Genomic DNA, 22,952 nt, shown 5'->3' on the forward strand with positions numbered 1-22,952 from the left:
TTGAGAATGTAATAAAATGATGTGAAAGAAATCGTTGCAAAATAAAGGAATAATAAATATAACGAAAAAATATATATATGTACAGGAATATACAGGGAAAAAAGAGAGGATCTTGAGCCTGCGTTTTCTGTGCAGTTATCAATCATTTGGTCATGCGCATTTGGCATTTCGTAAGCAACCGTTCGTGTAGCGGGAAAATTTTGCTGACAATAATATTCGGCATCAAGGAAGAATAATTCTAGTACTGTTAATCCAACAGCATCTACTTGCATCCTTCGGCTTATTATATACCATGAGTGACGAAACGGTAAGATAATTCATATAGAATCGAGTGATAATGGTATTTGTTTGTGTTTTAAGCTCATTTATGTTTCTTTTTTCCATAAAGACACACGAACCACCGGCAAATCCAGAAATTCATTTCGAGCCCATCGTCAGCCTTCCTAAAGTCGAAATTAAATCTTTGGAGGAAAATGAGGAAGAGATATTTCAAATGTAAGTTTTGAACCGTTTTTTGTGGTTATTTCTTTGTTTAGAAGTCGTTGACAATAATTAGATATCAGTTGTGTGTTTAATGATTTTTCGTGTTCAATAATTTTTCAACAGGAGAGCCAAGCTTTATAGATACGACAAAAATGGAGAGGAAAGCGAATGGAAAGAAAGAGGAGTCGGTGTCATAAGGATTTTAAAACACACGGACAAAAATACGTACAGAATTCTCATGCGAAGGGACAAGACTCTCAAAATTTGTGCAAATCATCTCAGTAAGTAATCGACGCATGCTTGTAGATTGTATTATATATTGCTAAGCACTTGAATAATCCAAAGGAAATCGGGATTAATTGTTATTACTACAAGGCATTAGAAAATTTAAAAAAATTCATGGTTTTCAAGAGCCTGATAATTTTATTAGCCATGTGTTACTTATCCCAATTCCATTCCAGTTCCGTCAAATAAGAGCTGCTATCTTTCTGTCCGATTCCTGTACCTTTCCCCCTTTTTTTCCCGCTTTTTTCCGTGTTTTAAATGTAATTCCTGCTTTACCACTGTTTTCATTGCAACATGCTGATCAGTACAACAGCAACAGTGAAATTGGGCAATGAACTCAGCTTGTAGCAATGAAAGCAGTTGTAATGGTATTGTCATTGAAAAAAAGGAAATGCGCATAGGAATCTTGGGTAATGACCTATTTGGCACAATCAAAGAACTCCTAATTATATATCCTTTGGTGATGAAAACTTAGAGCAGATGTGATATAAGACTATAATAGTTTAGCAGCTTTTCATGGTAGGGACACAATGCCTTGGAATAAACCAAAATCATCCTTTACCCCATCATGTGCGTGGCAAGGGTGGTGTGAATAGTTAATGCACTGCATGGCAAAACTGTAGTTGTGGGCCCAATCCTTGAAATAACCATAACATGTGACTAGAGTTGTTTGTCACCTCTTTCCTGCACTTTCATAGCTTTGTCTATGAATTACTTAGATGGTTGGTAAATCAGCCCGGACCTTGTTTCAAGAAGTCTCTCCATGTTTTTTCTTTCTGGAGAGCTTATTTTTACCACTCCTTCCCCCCATTTTTTCCTGTCTTAGCACAATAGAAGAGTAGGAAATTCACAGTGTATTTTACTTCCCTTTAGTCACAGCCGACATGGAGCTAAAACCAAACTGTGGGAGTGACAAGGCCTGGGTATGGTCTGTAGCTGCTGAGTTTGCAGATGAGGAGTGCAAATCTGAAACCTTAGCCATTAAATTTGGAAATGCAGAAAGTAAGTTCAACGAAAAGTTTGTTTAAATTTCAGATGATTCAAGACATTTAGATGACAGATCAGATCCTGATATGGGAAAAGCTCATTTTTCTTTAATTATATGAACCAATAATATAATTACTTCTTTTTAATGCAATTTAAGTAATTATTCAAGTCAACTTTTTTTGTAAATTTTTATTATTAGATGCCAAAAAGTTTAAGGACAAGTTTGAAGAATGCCAGAAAGCATTAGATAACAAAGATTCAAAATCAGAAGAGCCAGAAAGCGATAAGTTGGCCAAGGAATTAGAAGGTTTAAATGTAAAAGAAAGTAAGGACACTGAAACAGTCGAAGAAAAAAAAGATACTAATGAACCTTCTACTTCGTCCAAAACTGAAAAAGATGATAAGAAAGACGAAAAGAATGACGAAGAAGATGTACCAGAAAAATGAATGCCACTGTTTACTTGTGCTAACAGGATTCCATGCTAAGCCCTATGGTGTCCATCTTACACGTTATGATTTTCCAGAAGATATAGTGCTTATCCTCCCCATCCTTTGGAAATGTCAATCTCCTCCATGACATACAAATGGATATTCTTTAAAACCAGAAAATCTGAATTTGATACAATTGTCCTTGAAGTTTTTGCAGTGGTTGATATCAGTTGTCAGAATTTATGAACCTTCCTGAACCAGCTGCTATAGTTATTATTATTATCTTTATAGATATTTTATTAGTTTTTTTCTTTAGATTTCAAATGATTAGTAATATAAAAAGCTTTTAGAGTTAATTTTTTTCCAATTTCAGAGTTAATTTTTAAAAATAAACAGTCTATAATACGAAGTACAAAACATAGTCTATTGATTGCAGAATATCTTACCTCCATGTTTAAGATTAGGATAAGAGGTATAATTTATTATTTTAGAATAACAAACTAAGTAGTTGGACAAAGACTTCAAAAAATCAAATCCTCTGGTCGAAAATATAAAAGAATATATTGCTGGATTCTTTTGTCCTTTAGTTTGCTTTTCCTAGTGTAGTTTCATTTAACTTTATTAAAAAACAAAAACAAAAGAAAACAATAAAATTGGTGTTGATTCCTAGAGTGATTTTACTTGGCCAGTGAAATAAATAGTAGTAGATTGTAATTGGATTTCTTTTGTTTTACTTTGACTGTGAGCTATTAACTAACTAACTAGAGAAGTTTTTTTTATTCCTGGACCTTATTGCTGCCAAGTAGAGTGAAGTCATTAAACCCGTGAAATAGATGTTAGACTAATACACTTTAGTAGACCCTAATTCCATTGTTTTCTTTTGTTTCTTCTTGACTATTACACGTTGACTAGTTTTTATTTCACAGGTTAAATGCCTTCGCTCTAAAATCAATCTAATGTCTATAAAACTAATATCTATTTCTAAATGCAATATTAATATCACTAAAATAAGACTGTGCCTCTTGTTTTTATTCCTGGATTTGTTACAGTAGTTTTGAAGACTTTGAGCTCTGACATTAGCCAAAACATATTTATTTCAATCTACATTTCTTCTTTCTGAGACAATTGAAGGTTGGAATGTTTTCAGAACTGTAAATACTTTCTCAATTGTCATCCGTACTACGTTGCATTTCATTGATTTGGTTTAGAATAATAAACTTGTATTGTAAGCAATATTTGTGTTCATTTTACTTGGTTTACTGACTGTTTTGGGGAAAAAGTATGGCATTGCAGTAGAGTACTCACCTCTGAGTCTCGAACTTGACTCCCAGATTTGGCACTACATTTGTTGTCTCGTTTGATTCAAGGATTTCCTCTATGCAAAATGTAACACACTAACTTCTAATTTGATATGTAAATAATACATCTAATTCCAAAATGATGCAAAGCCAGATGAAAACAAGGCATCCTGGGCCAAATTTACAGTCTTCCTATAATTTATGCCACAAATTATTGTTGTGTTCCTGTATGTAAGAAGGAAAGAAAGACAGAATAAGTGTATACTTTGCATTGACAACATATTATTTCTTTGCATTTGGCCTGGGATGCAGCGTTTTTGTGTAACTCAGCTTGGATGTATGTCAGCCATTTTCAAGTGTGTTTGCAGGAGAGGCAATGCCCCCCCATTCAAGGATTCCACAGTCTATGGTGGGTCAGGTTTGACCACCATTTAGAACAGATAATGAGATTCAAAGGCTTTTATAAGCTGATTGTTGACCCAGTAGTAAGGTTTACCAGTTTATAGCAATATTATTACTGAGTTACAATGCTGTTTACATTCGGAAATAATGTATCTCTTGTATCAATTATTGTCTTTGATTACTTTTTACGAGCAAAACTGTAATCAAGGAGCCCGAGTAATTTGGTTGTTAGCCCGAGTGAAGGCGGGAACGGTTGTCAAGGAAAGGGGCCTGGGTTCCACAGAAACGCAAGCAAGCGCGGCGACTAGTAAAAGGAACGTTTGAAAGTTTCCCGCGTCTTTATCGTCATGAATCTCCAGAAAACTGCTGTTTTTCAACGGATTTGTCCCTCTAATGGACCACAAAACTAACAAGAATACACATTATCTCGTTCAATATTCGTTGGTGCTGTGACTTTTTAGGAATTTCGGTCTAAAGGGGTCTAAATCAATGTTCTCCGTCGCGCAGAATTTGCTCGCACGATTCATGTCGAGCAAGAACTTCGTCAAAGTTGTCTTACCTTAAACAATTTCATCGAAATAAGAGAAAACAAGCCATGGCAGAGGGAGTATCATACACAATTCATGGGACTAAGTTGTTTTTTCCCTGTAAAGCGTACCCAACACAACTATGTATGATGGACAAGGTGAGTGAAAATACAGTATTTTCACTTCAAAGGGGATCATATTTCACATGCACAGTCTCACGAGGCAAAAATTTCTATCTTTATAATTTGTCCCTCCTTTCAGCTCCTGAAAAATAAGTATATTATTTTACACGTAGCATTAAGGATCAGAACTGTATTCGCTTTTTTTTTTATTTAGTTTTACTCGTTTGAGTAGAGACCATGAGGTGAGTGGTAGTGTGGGTACCTCCCCTGATAGAGTATTAATATTAACTTGGGGAAAATTTGGCCAACTTTTACCATAAATCCAAATTTTACTACCCTTTTGAAAATTAATCCCTGCCATGTTTCAACACATTTGACAAGTTTTTCACACGTAAATAATTTGAACTAAAGCTTTTACACACATTTTTCACAAATTGTGTGGTTCCAGAGAATATCCATACCTCTACCACGAGGGGGAATTTGTAAAAGGACCCCCCTACCCCCAGGAACTTCAAATTTTCTTCTATACAAATTCCATAATTTTGTTCTTTTTCTGTCCCCCCTCCCCTCCAAAATTTCCAAAATCCTCAGTGGGTGGGGTATGGAGATTTTCTGGAACTACACAAGGCAAAAAGTAAGAGGTTTAGACTAAGGTCAAATGTCGAACTTCCACTCGTAAGAAAACCTAATGATGAACATAAGTTTCGTTTTCGTTAGATGTACTGCAGGTAAAAATTGAAAGAACAATCAAGAAAACTTAATATATGATTTGCAACATGCTTTGGTAATTAAAGGAGTGCCAGATCTGCCAGCTATTGTGAACCAATAATCATTCAGTTGTCATAGCCTAATATAAACTTAAATCAGTGCAGATTTCACCACAGCCTACAAATAAATTGTTCATCTGTATTCCTGGACTACCCAGTCATAGCACTAGTTTTTTAAACTTAAACAAAACTTGAACCAACACAAAATTTTGTGGCAAAGCAGACATAAATTTAGTCCTTGATTTTGTTGTAGATTATGAAGGGTCTTGATCGTAAGCAACACTGCCTGCTTGAAAGCCCTACTGGAAGTGGTAAAAGTCTGGCTCTGTTGTGTTCTTGCCTTGCATGGCAGACATTTCAATATGGTAAGTTCTGAATATACTCTCCAATTTGATAAAAGATACTTGTAATTCCCATATTTTAATACCAAGGTTTATTACCAGAAATTTAACATTGTTTTTTTAGAAAAAGCAAAGACACAGAGGGAAGAAGAAGCAGTATGCAAAGCAAGTCCTGGTAAGAGTGTAGTTCCTTGACATAGTCTTATCTTATAATTTACTTGATACATGTAGATGGTAGTCCAGTAGTCTTCTAACAATTACACCCAAAGAATGAATGGTCTATGAGGCTATTGACTCATAGGCCATGAGGTCAGGAGGTCTAATTGTTTTAGTCTAAACCTACATGTACTAATCAGATACAAGCGATTTTGAATTAGGTTGAAAACTTGAGTTAACTGCCATTGTTTTGGTTTTGAAAACTGGCACTATTAGCTACTAGTGGTCTGTCAGACATAGATCACTAGTAGCTATCTTGCCTAGATCTGCCCTCCTAACTCCTAAACTTGGGGATGGTCAAAGATACTACAGATACTATAATACATCTTTGACTATAACTCCAAGTTATTGCAATTTTTTGCAGTGTTTATAGTTCAATGTTAGTATATATTTCAAAATTGCTTGTGTTTTATTATCTACAGCACCAGGTTGTTGTCATAGTGATAATAATTCAGCACCACCTACGATTAAACCAGAAAAGACCCAAGTTTCTACAGCAACAGGTTGTTGCCATAGTGATAATAAATCAGCGTCACCTACGATTAAACCAGAAAAGATCCAAGTTGTTGATCTGACTATCAATAGTCCTATCAAAAACCTTCCTCGGCTACCGATTGAAGACTCCACTCCATTGAAAGGTATGAATCATGTTAGGATTATTTCATCCTTTAGCACATTTTGTTATCAGAAATGGTTGATTATATATACTTGTAAGACTAGTAGAGTCAAAACATTGGGTAGGTTACATTTATATAAATAAATTATTCTTTTAGAGTAAAAGGTATTTTATAGTTACTTTTATATTTGACATCCTCCTCACCAAAACAAATTAATACCCTTCCCCCAGCAAAAAAATTATTATCCCTAAGAGGCTTCGTTTTTGAAATATTGTCTTTGTTCTAAATTCAAAAGTGGCAACAGCTGAACAGAAACTAAACTGTGATGAAGAAGATGACTTCAAATGTGAAAATAAACGCTTCAGAACACCAGGAACAACAACAGTTGTTTCAAAGGTACATTACTTTAACTTTGATTTTTTAGTGAAAATGGCACTATACTCAAACCATGGTTTAATACCCTCTTGCAAACCCATTTCTAACCCAATCTTACCCCTATGAAGTACCCAAACACTCATACTTCCACCCAAACCAAATATAAGCCCATTTTTAGATTAATGTTACTCCAGCAAGGTAGTCAAACTCTTGCACTTCCACTCAAAGCAATTGTAACCCCATTTCTACATGTAACCCAATGTTCCCCCAAAAAGGTACCCAAACTCTTATGCTTACACCCAAACCGAGATTTAGCTCCATTTCTAACCCAATATTACGTCTACTTGGTAACCAAACTCTCAAACTTCCACCCAAACCAAGATGTAACCTCACTTCTAATCCAATCTTACTATTACTGGGTAGACCCCAATCTGACTCTTTACTTTTTATTAGTATCTTAAATCAGAAATTGAAGACAGTAGAAGTTACAATGCAGATTATAATAATGCCACAAAGAATGATCCACCAGAATGGAAGATTGAGCTTCCAAACAAGGAAAGTCCTTGCTCAAGCAATGAGACGAAATCTTCTGGGGAAAGTGATAATAAGAAGAATAAGAAAAATGTAGAACAAATCAGGTATAGGACACATTGAGTCTACAAAGAAGTAGTAAAATAAACCGAGTGAAAGAGTCTGTCAAAGAAAGTAGAATCTCAAAACAAAAAACAAAAAAACAAAAAAAACCTACATAGTTTTTCATTGGAGAGCACACCAGAGTCTTTGGTTTAAGCTCTAGATGCCAGATTGCCAGATCAAAATAGGTTTTGGAATTTGGGTTTTTTGTAAAACTCCAGGGGTATGCAGGGGTGGTAAGTGGAGGTGTCTAGTTACCCTTTTCAGCAACAAAAGGAAAACTTTACTCAGTTTACTTCAAGATCTCAAATTTGATTTCTGTCAATTTGAGATCTTACTGCCTTTTATGGGTATTCTGTGGTATTGGTGGAAGGTATTCTGTAACAGTTTCCCTCCTTTTCAAAATCCTGTATCTGTACCTGAACTCTACTTGCATGATGGAAGGTCCATGACTTGGAACCTTTGAACACACTGTTGAAAAACAGCATAAACCACCCATGTTGCCTAAATTATTCTAAATAGTAAAGCTTGTGTTTATTGTATCTTTACAGAGTTCCTAAAATATACTTTGGCACAAGGACACACAAGCAAGTAGCTCAGATTACCCGTGAACTTGGCAAGACAGCTTACAAAGATATAAAGATGTGTATTCTGGCTAGCCGAGAACACACATGCATTCATCCCAGAGTGTCTACTGGAAGGAACAAGAATGAAGAGTGCAGGAAGCTTCTTGATAATGCTGTTAAGGTGTGTAAAATGTTTAAAATCATTTATTTAGATTTTTGAGGGTCCTTATATTTGTTAGTACTAATAATGGATTGTATGTTGATCAGGGGGAGACATGTTCCTACTATCCTAAAGCCACCACACTTGGTAACCAAGCAAACATCAAACGTCTGGGACTAACAAGTGCATGGGACATTGAAGACTTGACCAGAGTTGGGAAGAAACTAAGGGTATGTGTTTTTAAATAAGATTATTAGCAGGGTTATATCGTATAATCGTAGAGCAGGGTAGCAAAACAAAGAGAACCATGAACCATAAGGTCGATTGATTGACTGACTGACTGATTGATTTTCTTTTGATAGGCCTGTCCATACTATGCTGCAAGAGAGTTAATGAAAGAAGCAGATATTGTATTCTGCCCCTATAACTACCTTATAGACCCTAAGATAAGACAGCAGGTATCATATCTTCATTTGATAAGGCCAAACAAAAAAATAAGTGTGTTTCTGTTGCTCGACCAACTCTAATTTTCTTGCTAATTTTTGCCGACCCTAATATTTTTTCATTCCCAAATGCACCACAGGATTCCCAGTAAGCTCATTTCCACTGTTGTATCAGTTAAAAAATCCAACCTACCAACACCAATTATTTTTCTTATGCAACAGGAAACACACTTATTTTTTTGTTTAGCCTAATCATGTCTCTATATAGCAGAAATCCTAGATAGTATGAGAATAGGAATCAGATATGGCTACTTCCTCTATACAAAAATTAATTTCAGTTATCATTAAAAACAAGGGATTGATCTTGCAAATTGAAAGGTCACATGCACTTACTGACATGATGAGTGAGAGTTTTGATGATGATGACGATTAAACACAAAGGATTAATCCTGCAAATCAAATTTATAAGGGAATCTGAATGAACCCTGGCAGTACAGTAAGTTATTCTATTATGTTCATTGAATTTATGTCTCTATCTCTTGGACATGATCAATCAGATGGAAATAGAGTTAAAGGACCAGATAGTTGTCTTAGATGAAGCTCATAATGTAGAGGATTCTGCAAGGGAATCAGCCAGCCTCACTATAACTGCAATGGATTTAAAGGAAACAATGGATGACATAGATAAAATGAGTAAGTAAAAGGCCATTTCATTGTTATTGTCACAGTAAAGTTATATGGAAGCAGAGACATTTTAGGGCAAGGTTGCAGCTCTAAGAAGATCTGCCCTAATTGCATCTATCAACAAAACAACAGGAGTCGACAATAAAAACTATTAATTGTTTTGGCCAATCTTGACGGCTCTTCTTAGCAGCTGTGACTTTGCTAACATTTTAAGTGGCTGCTCAAAAAAAATTTGCTTAAATCTTTATTGAAGATTGTATTACACAAAGGTTATGGTTTGTTTCACATCAAGGGGGATTGGTTGAAGTTATGCCTCCAGTCCAAAGGGTGTGGGTGGACTTTACATAGACTTTTCTTGGAGTCAAATGTTAGAGTTTATCCCAATCTCATCATCATCATAGTTTCCCTCATGGCCTGAGATCAGCCTTGAGGCACATTTGCTTTGGAAATCGATGTTCCAATAAACGCTTCAAGTCTCTTCTATTGATTGTTGTCCTTCTAGCCTGCTGTCTGTCGACCCCAGTAACTCCTCCACTGTATTGGTGAGAGGCACTCATTCTTGCCACTATGCCATCCATGCTTCCCTGAAATAAATAATAACCACTGGACCTTACATGTTTATTTTAATTTCATCTGCAGTATCCTGGAGAATAATGCCAAACAATTACCAACCACTACATCTAATGGTAAGTCTGCATTTTAAAAGCTGTATTCCATTTTCCATTCTGTAAGAATTTTAAAAGCTGTATTCCTTGTGTTTGTTTTCCTAAACAATTTTTATAAATATTTCTTGACAGTGTGGTAACTTAATGCGATGGATGACCAAGAATTCTGAGGGACGAATGAAGGACAGAGGTTTTGAACAGGCTGTCAGTGTGATGTCAGGAACAGACATACTTGAGGGACTAAGAGAAGCAGGGATGACAGCTGGTGCTTACACAATGTATCAGGTTTCTAAATACTTTTTATTTTTACTTTATAGTTATACCTTACCATTTTAGCTTACTTACCATGGTGTTCATTGCTATAGGCTGATCAAGACAAGAGTCATGACATAGAAATTGGGCTATAGGCTGTACACAGTCAATTAAATAAATGGTGAGAGTAGGTAAAGGGATCTGTGAACCAAGAAAACTAGGTACATGGAACAATTTATTTGACTGACGGCAGTCTAATGCCTGATTCCTATGTCACGACTGTTGTCTCCATCAGTGCGTAGCAATGAAAACAGTGGTAAGACCCTGCAGATTGGTCCAGCCAGGGACAAATGGCATAAGGCTTGCTGATAATCAATATGTAATTATTGTTTCCAGAATCTTTTTGGCGAGATAATGGCTGCAGATAGAGATCCTGATATGTAAGTCTTTTTCAATACCAACTTTGATGAGTGTAAAAGATCATTAGTTAATGGTGTGTTCCATCCATTCATCCACCCATCCATCCATTCATCCACCCATCCATCCATTCATCCAGCCAATCATCCACCCATCCATTTATCCACTCACCCATCTATTCATTCATCTACCCACCACCCACCCACCTATCCATCCACCTACCCACCGATCCATTCACCCATCCATTCGACTATTTATCTCAATTATCCATTCAACTACCAATATTCATTCTTCTATCCAGTTGTTCATTCATCCATTTATTCATCCATTTATTTATGCATTCATCTACCCATCTATCCTTTCATCCAACCATCCATCTATTCATTAATCCATTCAACTATCCATTTATCCATCTATTCATTCCGCCACCCAGTTAGCTCAGTTGGCAAGCGTGTCCGTCTGTTGTGCCGGAGGTTGTTGTTCAAGCCTCAGCCGGACCAACACTCAGGGCCCTAAAATAACTGAATAGAAGGTGCTGCCTTTGTGGTAACATCTCCAAATGGCTAGATCTTCATGTGGCTCAGATAATCAAGTTAGTGGCGGTCCCACCCCTAATCAACTAGAGATGTTAAAAGAGGACCACAAGTTTGTTTAACAGTTAAAATTACTGTCAAGTGTTATCCTCTATAAACAAAGTTAATTTATTTCATTTATTCATTTATGTATTCAGGCAATATGAGAAAACCAGTCCTTCCCCCCATAGTATAATGATTCTAGAAGGACTGTTCTTAGTTTTGGGATACATATTTGGACATGACGGCAAATACCTGTCAGATTATAGGTATGTTGTGTGGATTTTTTTGTTCTTGTTCAAAATACAGCTTTTACATACATAAACATTATTTACCAGGTAATTCAAAATGTCCAATATCTTTGAGAACATAAATATTATAAACAAACAAATTGAATTCGTTTGATGTACTGTTTTCTAGCTTGCCACAGGGGTTTTTCTCCAGGTTCTCTGGTTTTCATCCCTCCCATAACCAAAATGTTAGTTGAGAGTTATGTGTATAAGATATTTAAACGTTGTGGTAGTATGTGTGAGTGGACTTGGAGATATTAGCAGTCTGTGCTACTCTAAAATCCGAGTATAAATTAAAAAAATTATTATTATTAAACTTGCATCAATGTCAATCCATGTCAATCAATCAACCCCCTCAGGGAGTGGCAGTATGGATATCTTTTTTTAATACTAGACACAATCTAATTTGGCAAATTTAATCTTTAAGGAGGCTCTAATATTTGTCATGTATTTGTTACTTGCACAGGGTAACCATTCAGAAGACAGCAGTTGTGGTACGAGGTGAAAAACTGGTAAGAAGATATTACATTAATGAAATCAGGGTCAGCAGTGTCTTAAAGGGGTGTCTGATTTATGAAAGAAACATTGGAGATCAAATCCCACATAGAGGGAAACAATTTTGACTTTCTTTATTTGAAAATGTAACGTGAAACATGGTGATACTTCACTTGACATGAACCTTTGTCATTCATTTGCCTACCAGAGATTGAACATAACAATAGTCTCTTTAGTAAATGAAGTATGCCTATGAAGTGGCCTATGCCAGGGACTGTTTTGTGTGGAATGTTTGTGAAATGCAAGGTGTGAAATAAATAAAAGGAAAATGAGAAATTCTCATTTTTTCATCTTGAGATATAAACTCATTTATTTGGTATCCTATTAACAGCCTGGTATGTGGAAAAGAGCAGGATATGGTAAGTAAATGTTGTTTACCCTGGAATAAGTATTTCTTTGGTGCATCATCAGCCTGTATTTCCTTTGATTAATATTGTTTTCCCATCCTCTTCCTGGAAAAGGTACCAAGAAGGAGTGGACATATTCCCTTAATTTCTGGTGCTTCAACCCTGCTGTGGTATGTAATATTATAAATTAGTAAAAATATGCAGGTGATTATAGGAAATCTAGCGCGCTGATTGGTCTAGAAACTCACACTATCACACGATAATCACCTTGAGCAAAAATCCAAAATGGCGGCCAGCCGCTTTGTTGCTGTTACCGGAAAAAAATGCCTTTTATCTTCTTTTTTTTCTTTTTTTGAAAGAATCACCTGTGTATTTATACTAAAACAATTATTTGCCTCAGGCTCAGTGATTATTGGGAAATATTTACCTCGCCGCTTGAAGACTTGCATCTCGGTAAATGTTCCCCGATAATCACTGAGCCTTCGGCGAATAATTGTTAAATGATGAATGATTATGACACTAAAAAAATGGTTGATGAAGATAATTATAAATGATTATTCTTGTTGAAGATCACAACTTGATCATATCACTGATGATAATGATGATGATAATGATTGTGATGATGACCAAATAATGTCTGATGTTAACTTGATAATGATTTTTTGGTGCTGATGATAAAAACTTTATCATGTTAATGATGATTTTAATAGTGATGATGATGAGACCCTGTCGTACTTCCAATATCACTAATTATTTAACTTGGTTTTTAAAGTCAGTGTGCTCAAAATTTTACTCCTTTTTTCCAAGGTTTTCTCATTCATTGGCAGTCAGGCTCGTTCTATTATTCTTACATCTGGGACACTCTCTCCCATGAGTTCCTTTGCTTCAGAGCTTGGTGTTCCTTTTCCCATTAAACTAGAGGCTAATCATGTCATTGCCAACTCACAGGTTTGTATAAGCAACTGGTTCCCATTTTCTTTTCTTTCCGTTTTTTTCTTTTCCTTTTTTTTTTCTTTTCTTTTCTTTTCTCTTTTCTTTTCTTTTCCTTTCCTTATTTCCATTTCATTTCTCTTCTTATGCTACCTATTTGTATTCCCTTCACAGGTCTGGGTTGGTACTCTTGCTGTAGGTCCTAGTAACTCGCCTATTAATGCTTCCTATCGTTTCTCAGAGGTATGTAAATGCATAATTTTCCTGAGCTGATCAAACGATTCGATGCATATGATATTCTTTACTGGTTTAGACTTTTAGTTTTCAAGATGACATTGGGAATCTTCTGCTAGAGGTTTGTGAGGTAAGGAATTCAAAATTTTTTGACAAATCTTAAGTCAATAGTGGTAGTAGGTAGCCTCTCATGCCCGGAGGGGGTACTCTTGCCAGTTTAGGGTAGGGATGTGCCGCTGAGCCCTCTGAACCCTGACCCTGTTCCAGAGTAAAATCGCTGAAATTCATAACCTGTGCCAGAGCAAGATCTCAGAAAACCATACCCAGTTCCTGTATTGTGAAAATAGAAACCCTGTTCCAGAGAGGAGAGAGTGTGATTTCATATACCTTGTCCAATGTCCAAGAGCAAGCGCGATTTTATATACCCTGTTCCAGAATAAAATCGCTGAAAACCCTGTTTGGCGGCACGTACCCGTATTGAGAATATAGGAGAGTACCCCCCCCCCCCCCCCCCCCGGGCTCATGAGGTGGTTGGAAAACATGATAGAAATCTTCTTGATAGAATCGATCGTTTTATTGTGACCCTTGGCTTTTAAGGCTTCAGCTGGATTTACGTTCGATCAGTAAGATTCAAGTTCACCTATTTTAAGTTCTGTGGTATTTGGAATTAGTTTGAGGCTCATTTCAACATACATGGAAGAGATTTCAAAATTTAAGAAAAGTGATACACAGACAATCCAGTCCCACATTCTATGGCAATGTTTTTCTGATTTCTTTTTGTTGTTACAGAAAATCCCACACGGAGTACTGTGTTTCTTTCCATCTTATAACATGATGGATAAAGTTAGCCGAAGATGGCAGGTATGACCCTAAGTAAATGGTGTTTATGCTATAATAATAATAATGAGTATTTATTAAGAGTGGGTGTAACAAATAGCGCATATACATAAATAGAGCTGGTTTCCAATTTGGCTCACTAAATACAATTACGTAATATTATATTTTCTAGTCTACAGGTCTTTGGTCCAAACTGCTGCAGAAAAAGCTCGTTTTGTCAGAGCCTCGAGGTGGAGACAAAACAGGTTGGTGCATGTCATTCTATTGAACGAACTTTGCTCACATTATCACTCAGCGTGCAAAGGGTAACGAGAGCATTGAATTTTGTTCTGCTGTCTGTGTACCACGGTTTATGTTGCAAAGAGTAGAGAGAACTTTTACTTCGTGTGACAATGAGAATTCACTGTGCGCAGGGTGGTAATATGAGCAACATTTGACCCGCAACACATGGGAATCTGTGTAGCCTGTGTTTTGTTAAAATGATTATTTTTTTCTTAGATTTTGATGACGTAATGCATGAATTCTACCAAGCCATCAGACGTAGTGAAGGCGAAGATGATGAAGGTGTTGGTAAGTCATTTATCTTCAACTCAACTCTTGTTATTTGATCGTTGATAAACCTGCCAGTGAAATGAGGTTTTGTTGACTTGCGAAATTGGAATGTTACAACAGATATAGCTATTTCACGCCATCCCATTGAGTATTATTTCTTTTGGGTTGCCCTCGTCTTCAGTCTATCGTTTTCCCACACAATATGGTTGCCGAGAAAGCCCTATATTGTCTTTTACCTTGAGGCAGCACAAACAAGTTTGCCCTCTATTTTGATTAGCGTTTGTTGAGTCGGTATTGTACGTTTTTTATTCTAGATTCAGATGACGAAGATTACTGTGTTAATACAGGAGGTGCTTTGTTTCTTGCTGTGTGTAGAGGAAAAGTCAGCGAAGGCTTGGATTTTGCAGATAATAATGCTAGAGCTGTTATCACTGTAAGTATACTGAACTTTGAGTGGCGGTGTTCGTTTATTTCGGAGAAACTATACGGTAGTTGTATAGCCGTACGATTCTAATTCATACAATAACTAGATCGGTTTTTGTAAGAGTGGAAAACGTAGGGTTCTGACTTACAGCACGTACACGGTGCGACATGTCGTAGCATCGAAATGGCTTCCCATTGTCTTCCAATGATTCATCCAAACACATAGTGCAAAATACGCCTAAGGTGAGCTACTTTTCCCACTCTTACGAAAACCGCTGTATTCTACAGCATGTCTTACCGTGTCCATCTTTTAGTCTGTACCATACGCTTCACTCTCATGCTATCTGCTTTCCATTATGCCCACGCTCTTCACGCGTTTCGTATCGTGACCGTATTTATGGTTCTGTCTTTTCAGGTTGGAATACCATTTCCAAACACGAAGGATCTCAAGGTAGATATTGCAGCATTTATAAAAACGTCTGTTTTCACATTTATGCGACCAGTTCTTCACGGTACCCAACTAATCGATTTTTGTTTGTTATCTTAGGTGGATCTCAAGCGTAAATACAACGACGAGCACACATCAAAGAGAGGCCTGCTGAATGGTAGTGAATGGTACGAAATCCAAGCCTTCAGAGCACTCAATCAGGTAACAAGTCACAGTGTTTATATTTGCTCACAATGTCTGACAGTGGTTTGGGTCATTTTTGCTTTCTATTGACCCACTAGCCTCACTTGCATGACTTAAAGAACTTTCGACTGCGAATGCAGCTGCTCAGGAATAATAGCTATTTGTTGTGCTCGTCCCAACGAAACTGCCACAAGATGGGTTACATGGCGCATACATAAAAGTTTATAACTCAGGTTGATATAAAGTACTCGTATGGATTTGATTTCTGACCATTTCTTTCTTGCTTCCTTTTTCGTAGGCATTAGGAAGATGTATACGACACAAGTAAGTCACCTGCAGATGCCTGACCAATACGATTTCTATTATTATCATCATCATCATCATCTTTTTTAATTTTTTTAGACAAGATTGGGGAGCCATTCTTTTGGTTGATGAAAGGTTTAGTAAAATGCCAAGATATTCTAACAGTAAGTTATTACGCTATTTAGTTGTTAATCGATTTATGCTATTTTCGATCTACGTTAGATATATGGATCCCTTGCATGTGACGTCAAAGCATCTCGATCAGAGGGACAAAACAAAAGAATTCCAATCTCCTGAGATTCGGGAACCTATTGTTTTGCCCCCCAGATTGAGCTGCATTTCAAAGTGCTGCAAGGTGTCTATTCTATGCCCTCGTTTTAAAACTGTATTTAAAAATGGCTAGTTAGACTTATTCGCTCGATTGCTGGATTTCAATCACCTGATTAAAGTCTTTGAATCTCATTATCTGCTCAGTTGTTGAACACTGACCACCATGTGCGGTGAAAACTTGCAGTTTGGCTGATCAACATTTTACATTAACCACCTGTAGCCGCAAGACGAAATGAAAAGACTAGCAAAAGCCTCGGGTGTATGAATGACGTCTGGTGAAATCCATCACTTTCCTCAAACCTATCTGTTCATCTTCCCATTTATCCATCTATTCGCCCATGCACTTCACCACCAACTCTTTTACAGCAAAGGCATTCTTATTTTCTACGAAATTTTCTAGGTATATCAAAGTGGGTGCGTCAGAGAATTCAACATTACAAGAATTTCAACCAAGCTATTGGCTCTCTTAAGGACTTTGCTGATGCTCGTCAATTGGTTCCCTGTCCCGCTACCCAGACACCAAAGGTAACACCAAGGAAAAGCTTGTCTAGTACTGCAGATGGTAGCTTCCTCTCGGATACTAGTCCAAATAGAGAGGAACCCGGTACGCCCTGTGTCTCCACACCATTAGTTCCCAGGAATGATTTCAATGCGACAGATTCTTCTGTTCCTAACATTTACTCCAGGCTTTCAGAGCAAGGTAATCTACAGAGCTCCAACGCACCGAGTCAAGTGGTCAACCAGTCTGTTGATGATATACTAGAGTCTTCTGGTGACCACAGCAAACAGTTCATATCTACTCCTATCAGTCACTCTAAATCTCTAGATCAAACCAAACTAATGGCCCCTGTAGATCGAATGTTGGTTCACACTCAGCAAGATGGTAAGAAGCATAGCCTCCCATTAGTAAATAACGCCATTCCTGTCAGCTATCCCAATCTTGTGGGACAAGCCAATCCAAGTGGTGTCAACGGGCCACCTCGAACTGCATTCGGCGTTAATCCTACAGGAATCATTACCGCTGTCAATCAAGTCCTTAATGTCAACTCACAGCAAGGGATAGTCGTGCCTCAGCAGAGTGCACCAGTAGTGAACAATATCAATCCTCAAGCAGTAACTCCGCGGTTAATCTTCATCCCTAAAAATGCCCTAGGGACACCTGCTAATGCAATTCCAACCATTCATGTCAATAGTTCTATAGTACCGAGACCGACCGCGCCCGGTAGCCGGGTCCAGCAGGTGCTATTCCTAACTCCAGTACAGTTAAATAACCAAGGACAACCGCCTAGGTTTGTTTACACTACACCTAAAACGATCGCTTTTACGCCAAATAAAAATGGTCCACCGACTCCTGCGACACAAAATCCGCCAGCCGCTGTATCTCAAGTTAAAGAATCCGTAATACAGGGAAATGTAGTCAAAAGTCCTGCTAAAGACGCACCTAGACCGGCGTGCTCCGTCAATGCAGATCATAGTACACGAGCTGTGGCTGTGGTAAAGGAATATGCGAACCCCAGTGAAAAGCGTGAAGAAGAAAGAAACATCTCAGGGCAAACTGATGCGACTGACGATACTTGTAGTGTTAGCAGGTCCTCTGGAGAGAGTAATGATAATATAGAAGAAAACAGCGAAGGGTTTGTTGATAGGAACCAATCGACTCTAGAAAGTACTTGTGATGAGGAGGAAGTAGAACGTTCTAAGCAGCCTTTAAACATGCAAGATGTAAAATCATTGGAATTACCGTACATTCCGCACCAATCTAAAACGAAAAATATTGCCAAAAATAATAGTAATGTTATAAAAGAAGACAAGAACGACGTAGAAATGCGTGATTTCGAATTCCCAGAATCTCCTGACATGTTTGCTACCCCATCACCCGAAGCAGAACAGTTGGAATCCCAAACTGCCGAGGATAAGGAGCATGGCTCAATAACTGCGACCGCTGATACAGCGGATGCGCCTGTCCGCGAGGGACCAGGTGATGAATTACAAGCACTACAAAATGGTGAGTCAATCCCACAAATGAATAATTCCGGGTGTTCCTCTGGAAATCCATTTGGTTTGGGGTTGACCAAGCCTGGCACTGTTGAAGAAGTCCAATCTCGTGCGGCTTGTAGGAAGGAGATTGAAGATGCCAATAAAGAAGTTTCAGAAGAAAACTCGGACTTTGAAAATGAAACTTCCACAACTCGAAAAAAGATGCGAGTTGGTTTGAACCCCTCGTCCGGGAGTCTAAAAAACACTAGTCGGAACTCTGCTATCGGGGATACAAATATCAAAGTGCAAGAAAACGAGATGACTCTCAAATCAGACATTCCTGATGAAATTAAACCTGTGAGAAGAAATTTAAGACGAGCTGCTCAAAGAAAGGGGGCCAAGACAACCAGAAGCATAGATAACAGAAGCGATGTCAAAGAGGATTCTATTCCTACTACGAGTCTTTGTTGTAAACGCTGTAACGCTCAAATATTTCAAGGTAATTCTTGATCCAATTCTTTTTACCACTCAATTTTGGGCCTTTTTTTTCATCCTCCAGGGGACTTTATTCAAAACACCGCTCACCATAACAAGTTCCATTGTAGTTCGTCTGAGGGGAGTCAACGTTTCTTCCCTAAAATTCAGGTTTCCATTTTTATCGTTTTTTAAAAGAAGTCGAAATTTTTGAGAAATATTTTTGTGTTCTAGGTCGGCATAACAGAAAACACCCCCGCGTCTCTTGGGCATTTTTTGTTGCTTATGTATATGAGTATCGTCTGGACTTGGCGGGAACTTGCGCGCCCCGCAAAAAAAGCGCGCGCTTACCTCTCAAACCTAGGGCCTCTTGCTACGCTACCGCTGACCGGTGCCTAGGAGGTCTCGTGTTCATACTCCTTAACACAAATAAATTCACTTGAAATTATTACCAAACAACCTATACACCAAATACTCATGTACCACTGATTCCATGTTGTTGTTGTCAGGTGTCGCCACGCAACAAACTATTCAAAGTCAACATCTGACGAACCTCTACAATAAGTTAGTTTCGATGAACCCCAAAACTCGACTGACCAAGAAGCGTAAAAGGGAAGGTTCACTGGACAGAAGAGTGTGGACGGTGGACAAGAATGATGTTGGTGAGAATGTCGTTGCCATGGCCGATGCAGATCAAGTCCCTTCGCAACAGGGTAAGTCTAAGTTAATCTGATACAACGGTCATCTACACTACACTACAGCCCAACCTAATAAGTGGAACCTCTCAGTGGGCATGAAAATCATTATCACAGCGGCTTAGCCAGGATTTTACCCTGGGTAGGGGGGAAAATGATAAAATGCTATTGTTACTGACTGAGTTAGGTGGGGCTCTGCGGGAAAATATTTGGCTCTCGGTCATTTGTGCGGACCTCGCTGCGCCCTGTCCTTACGGCATCACCTCGGGCCAAATATTTTCCCGTACGGCCCTCCCACTCAGTCAATAATTACATATTATTTAAGTGTCGATGTATTTAGTTTATGCAACTAATTGGGGACACTGAAATGAAACTGAAATGAAGAAATAATAAGAAACTTAAAGTGTTTTTAAAAATCCCAACTGGCAAGGAGGCAAACCAGTGGGCTATTTACAAGCATGGCCGAGAAACTGAATTTGAACTAATCAGAAATCAGGACAAATACAGTCTCAGCTAGTGACCACAGCGGGACTCGAACTCAGCACCACCGGGTTGCGAGACCGACGCTATGACCACACGACCATGCCGCCTCCTTAAACATTCCAGATTTTCTTGGATCTTGGAATTCTCCGCTTATCTCCCTTCACCTATCTTTGGCTACGTAATAGTTGTATATCGTTTTGTATTGTTTTTTCGCCAGATTTACTAAATGCGCTATATGTGCCCTCTGAGAACCACCTGTACGTTCCACTTCAGTGCTCTGGGTGCAACACTAAAAGCACTCCCTGTTTTGTAATTGGTGTTGAAATCATGTCTCTTTCTACTCACACGACGACCACCGTCAACAGTTCAAAAGAGGTATGATTGTGTTTTGTTTTTTGTTTTTTTTTTTTTTAATTAGAGGGATTTTATTTAACCCGTGAAAAAAAATTGAGCTTAATACATAGTAGTAGGCGCTAATTCTATTGTTTTATTTTGTTATGCTTTGACTATTACTCACTAATAGACCGTTTTCCCAAGGTTGCGTGCGCATCCAACTTGACGGGTCACAAAACTGAAAAACGCAAATTCACTAAAATTGATAGACAGTTTTATAATAAAGATGAAAATAATCGATTTGATAAATTTTTATTGAAAAATCTAATACATATGTATAATGATTCTCATTATAAAGCTCATGATCTTATACTCATTAATTATTCATAAGCTCATTGACCAACCAGGGTTTCTTATTTGTACCACGTGCAGTAGTTTGAAACCCCCATCAAATACGACCGCACCCATTTCAAAGTTCTAGTACTTTGGAATATTTCAAAGTCCTACTACTCGGACTTTGAAATAAAAACAAACATAACAAAAAGAGTATAAGATGGCTACGCCTTGGCATTTGAAATTCCACTCGGATTTTGAAATCCCAATAGAATACAGCAACTCGTATTTGAAACATTACTTCTGGTATCGTGGCCCGTCAAGTTTCTTAAATTTGGATGCACACGCAAACTTGAGAAAACGTCCTGTTATACGACTTTGTTTCGTGGATTAAATAAAATCATTCTATTATTTGCTCATTTACTTCTAGTATGACGTCTAGCATCGTCATGCTGAAAAAAATGTAAACCTGAGGATGGGATCTTTTGCGCATGAACGTCCTAAATGTCGCAATAAAATAACGGTTGCATTCATCTAAAGTATTATTGGGTATTGTTTCATTTCAGGTTTATTTCTTCAGTGAGGCTGTTCGTACATCAAGTTGATGGTGATAAACAAAAACAAAAACAAAAACCAAAAAAAAAAAAAACAAATAGAAAGGAAAGAATCTTAAAAAAATAACGGAAACTGGGTGTGGTTTTATACAACTGGTAAGAGCAGACTTCGTGGAAAAAAGAATAGAAAATAATAATGAACATTTAACAGCAACAAAGCTACCAGCGCGGCGGCGGATGGTCAAAGGACAAACTCACATCGGTCATTGAAGTAGAGAATTTTCTCTGAATTCTCTTTTGTAAACTGTAAATTTTAATGTTTTCTGCTACACCCTCGACTTTTAAGAATATCTCGTTTGTGGTCACGTGGCAACTGAGCAAATTCGAACAACGCCCTGAAACGTGATCACAGAACGTACATCGCTCATTAAAATATAGAATTTTTTCTGAATTCCCTTGAGTAAACGATAAGTATAAGTGAATATATATACGTAAAACTATCTACTCCACTCTCTACTAAAACATCTCGTGTGGTCACGTTGCAACCGAGCAAGGACAACGCCTCTGACACGTGATCATAGCACGTACATCGGTCATTGAGGACACGTGGTCACGTTGCAACGGAGCAATGGCGCGTGACCATGGCGCATTGCAGGTCTAAATTGTACCGTTTTGCGTCATCGAGTCTGCGTCATAACAATAATAATAAGGGGAGGCAAATCAAGTGCAAAAAAAAGATACTTTTAAAGTTAAAATGGAAAAACTATTCTTGTTCGATGGTTTATATTTAAAGAGGAAAAATTACTTGTAAAAACAAAGGAACATTTTTAAATTTCTTGTTACGTTGTCAAAACACAAAAATAAAATCAGGCTTTCAGAACAACATAAGAACGTATTTTCTCGACAGTTACCAGTCCTACCCCGCATCATGCATGGCACTAAGAAATGCATGCTCGTTTCCCCATATGGGATCAACGACCTATTGCTAATTAGCTGTGCTTATAGTTAATTAAGCTGCACTTTAATTACAGTAACAAATAATCGTCAAAATACGTCAAAGCAAAGTACAAAAAGCTAGCCATAAACCCATCCTTCAGTACAACATCTCCACGAGCCGACCTATTCATTGATCAACCTACTGAAATAGGAACGAGAACAATTCATGGAGGGCTTTAAAGCATTTGAGATTCCTGAAGAATTGAACCGTTTTTCCTTGCCGCGGTTAAACACGACTCCTGCATTTACATTCCAACATCAGATGAGAAGTTTGCGCTCAAGTGAACAGGAAGAGAAGAAAAAAGTGGTGAGTCTACCAGATATTGTTAAGAAGAAAGAATGCAGCTACGACAAGAGGTCAGGTCTTTTGAAGACCATGGACCACGGAGTCCAGAGGTCAGGCCCATTTGAGGTCCCCGAGAGGTCTGTTTCAT

General features: G+C 37.8%; 2 protein-coding genes across 2 annotated transcripts; both read left to right on the forward strand.

The window, feature by feature from the left end:
- The first annotated feature begins 179 nt into the window (after window positions 1-179).
- On the forward strand, window positions 180-3,417 carry LOC116296877 (ran-specific GTPase-activating protein). The gene is made up of 5 exons (XM_031704986.2): window positions 180-307; window positions 389-495; window positions 607-764; window positions 1,642-1,770; window positions 1,955-3,417. The coding sequence occupies exons 1-5, from the start codon at window positions 293-295 to the stop codon at window positions 2,200-2,202; spliced, it is 657 nt and encodes a 218-aa protein (XP_031560846.1). The 5' UTR covers window positions 180-292; the 3' UTR covers window positions 2,203-3,417.
- A 780-nt stretch (window positions 3,418-4,197) lies between these two features.
- Window positions 4,198-22,388, forward strand: LOC116296872 (Fanconi anemia group J protein homolog). Its single transcript, XM_031704978.2, has 32 exons — window positions 4,198-4,569; window positions 5,554-5,665; window positions 5,766-5,816; window positions 6,280-6,495; window positions 6,770-6,870; window positions 7,303-7,487; window positions 8,034-8,229; window positions 8,316-8,438; window positions 8,571-8,666; window positions 9,209-9,344; window positions 9,975-10,021; window positions 10,133-10,285; window positions 10,649-10,692; window positions 11,400-11,510; window positions 11,998-12,043; window positions 12,418-12,445; window positions 12,548-12,603; window positions 13,241-13,381; window positions 13,538-13,606; window positions 13,677-13,727; window positions 14,387-14,458; window positions 14,607-14,679; window positions 14,933-15,004; window positions 15,301-15,419; window positions 15,825-15,860; window positions 15,957-16,058; window positions 16,339-16,364; window positions 16,443-16,507; window positions 17,074-19,149; window positions 19,634-19,837; window positions 20,520-20,677; window positions 21,535-22,388. The coding sequence occupies exons 1-32, from the start codon at window positions 4,480-4,482 to the stop codon at window positions 21,571-21,573; spliced, it is 5,094 nt and encodes a 1,697-aa protein (XP_031560838.1). The 5' UTR covers window positions 4,198-4,479; the 3' UTR covers window positions 21,574-22,388.
- Window positions 22,389-22,952: the final 564 nt, after the last annotated feature.

Source organism: Actinia tenebrosa, unplaced genomic scaffold, assembly GCF_029948245.1.
Source record: "Actinia tenebrosa isolate PJP-AT-01 unplaced genomic scaffold, QUT_ActTen_1.0 PGA_scaffold1__47_contigs__length_23844297, whole genome shotgun sequence".
NCBI lineage: Eukaryota > Metazoa > Cnidaria > Anthozoa > Actiniaria > Actiniidae > Actinia > Actinia tenebrosa.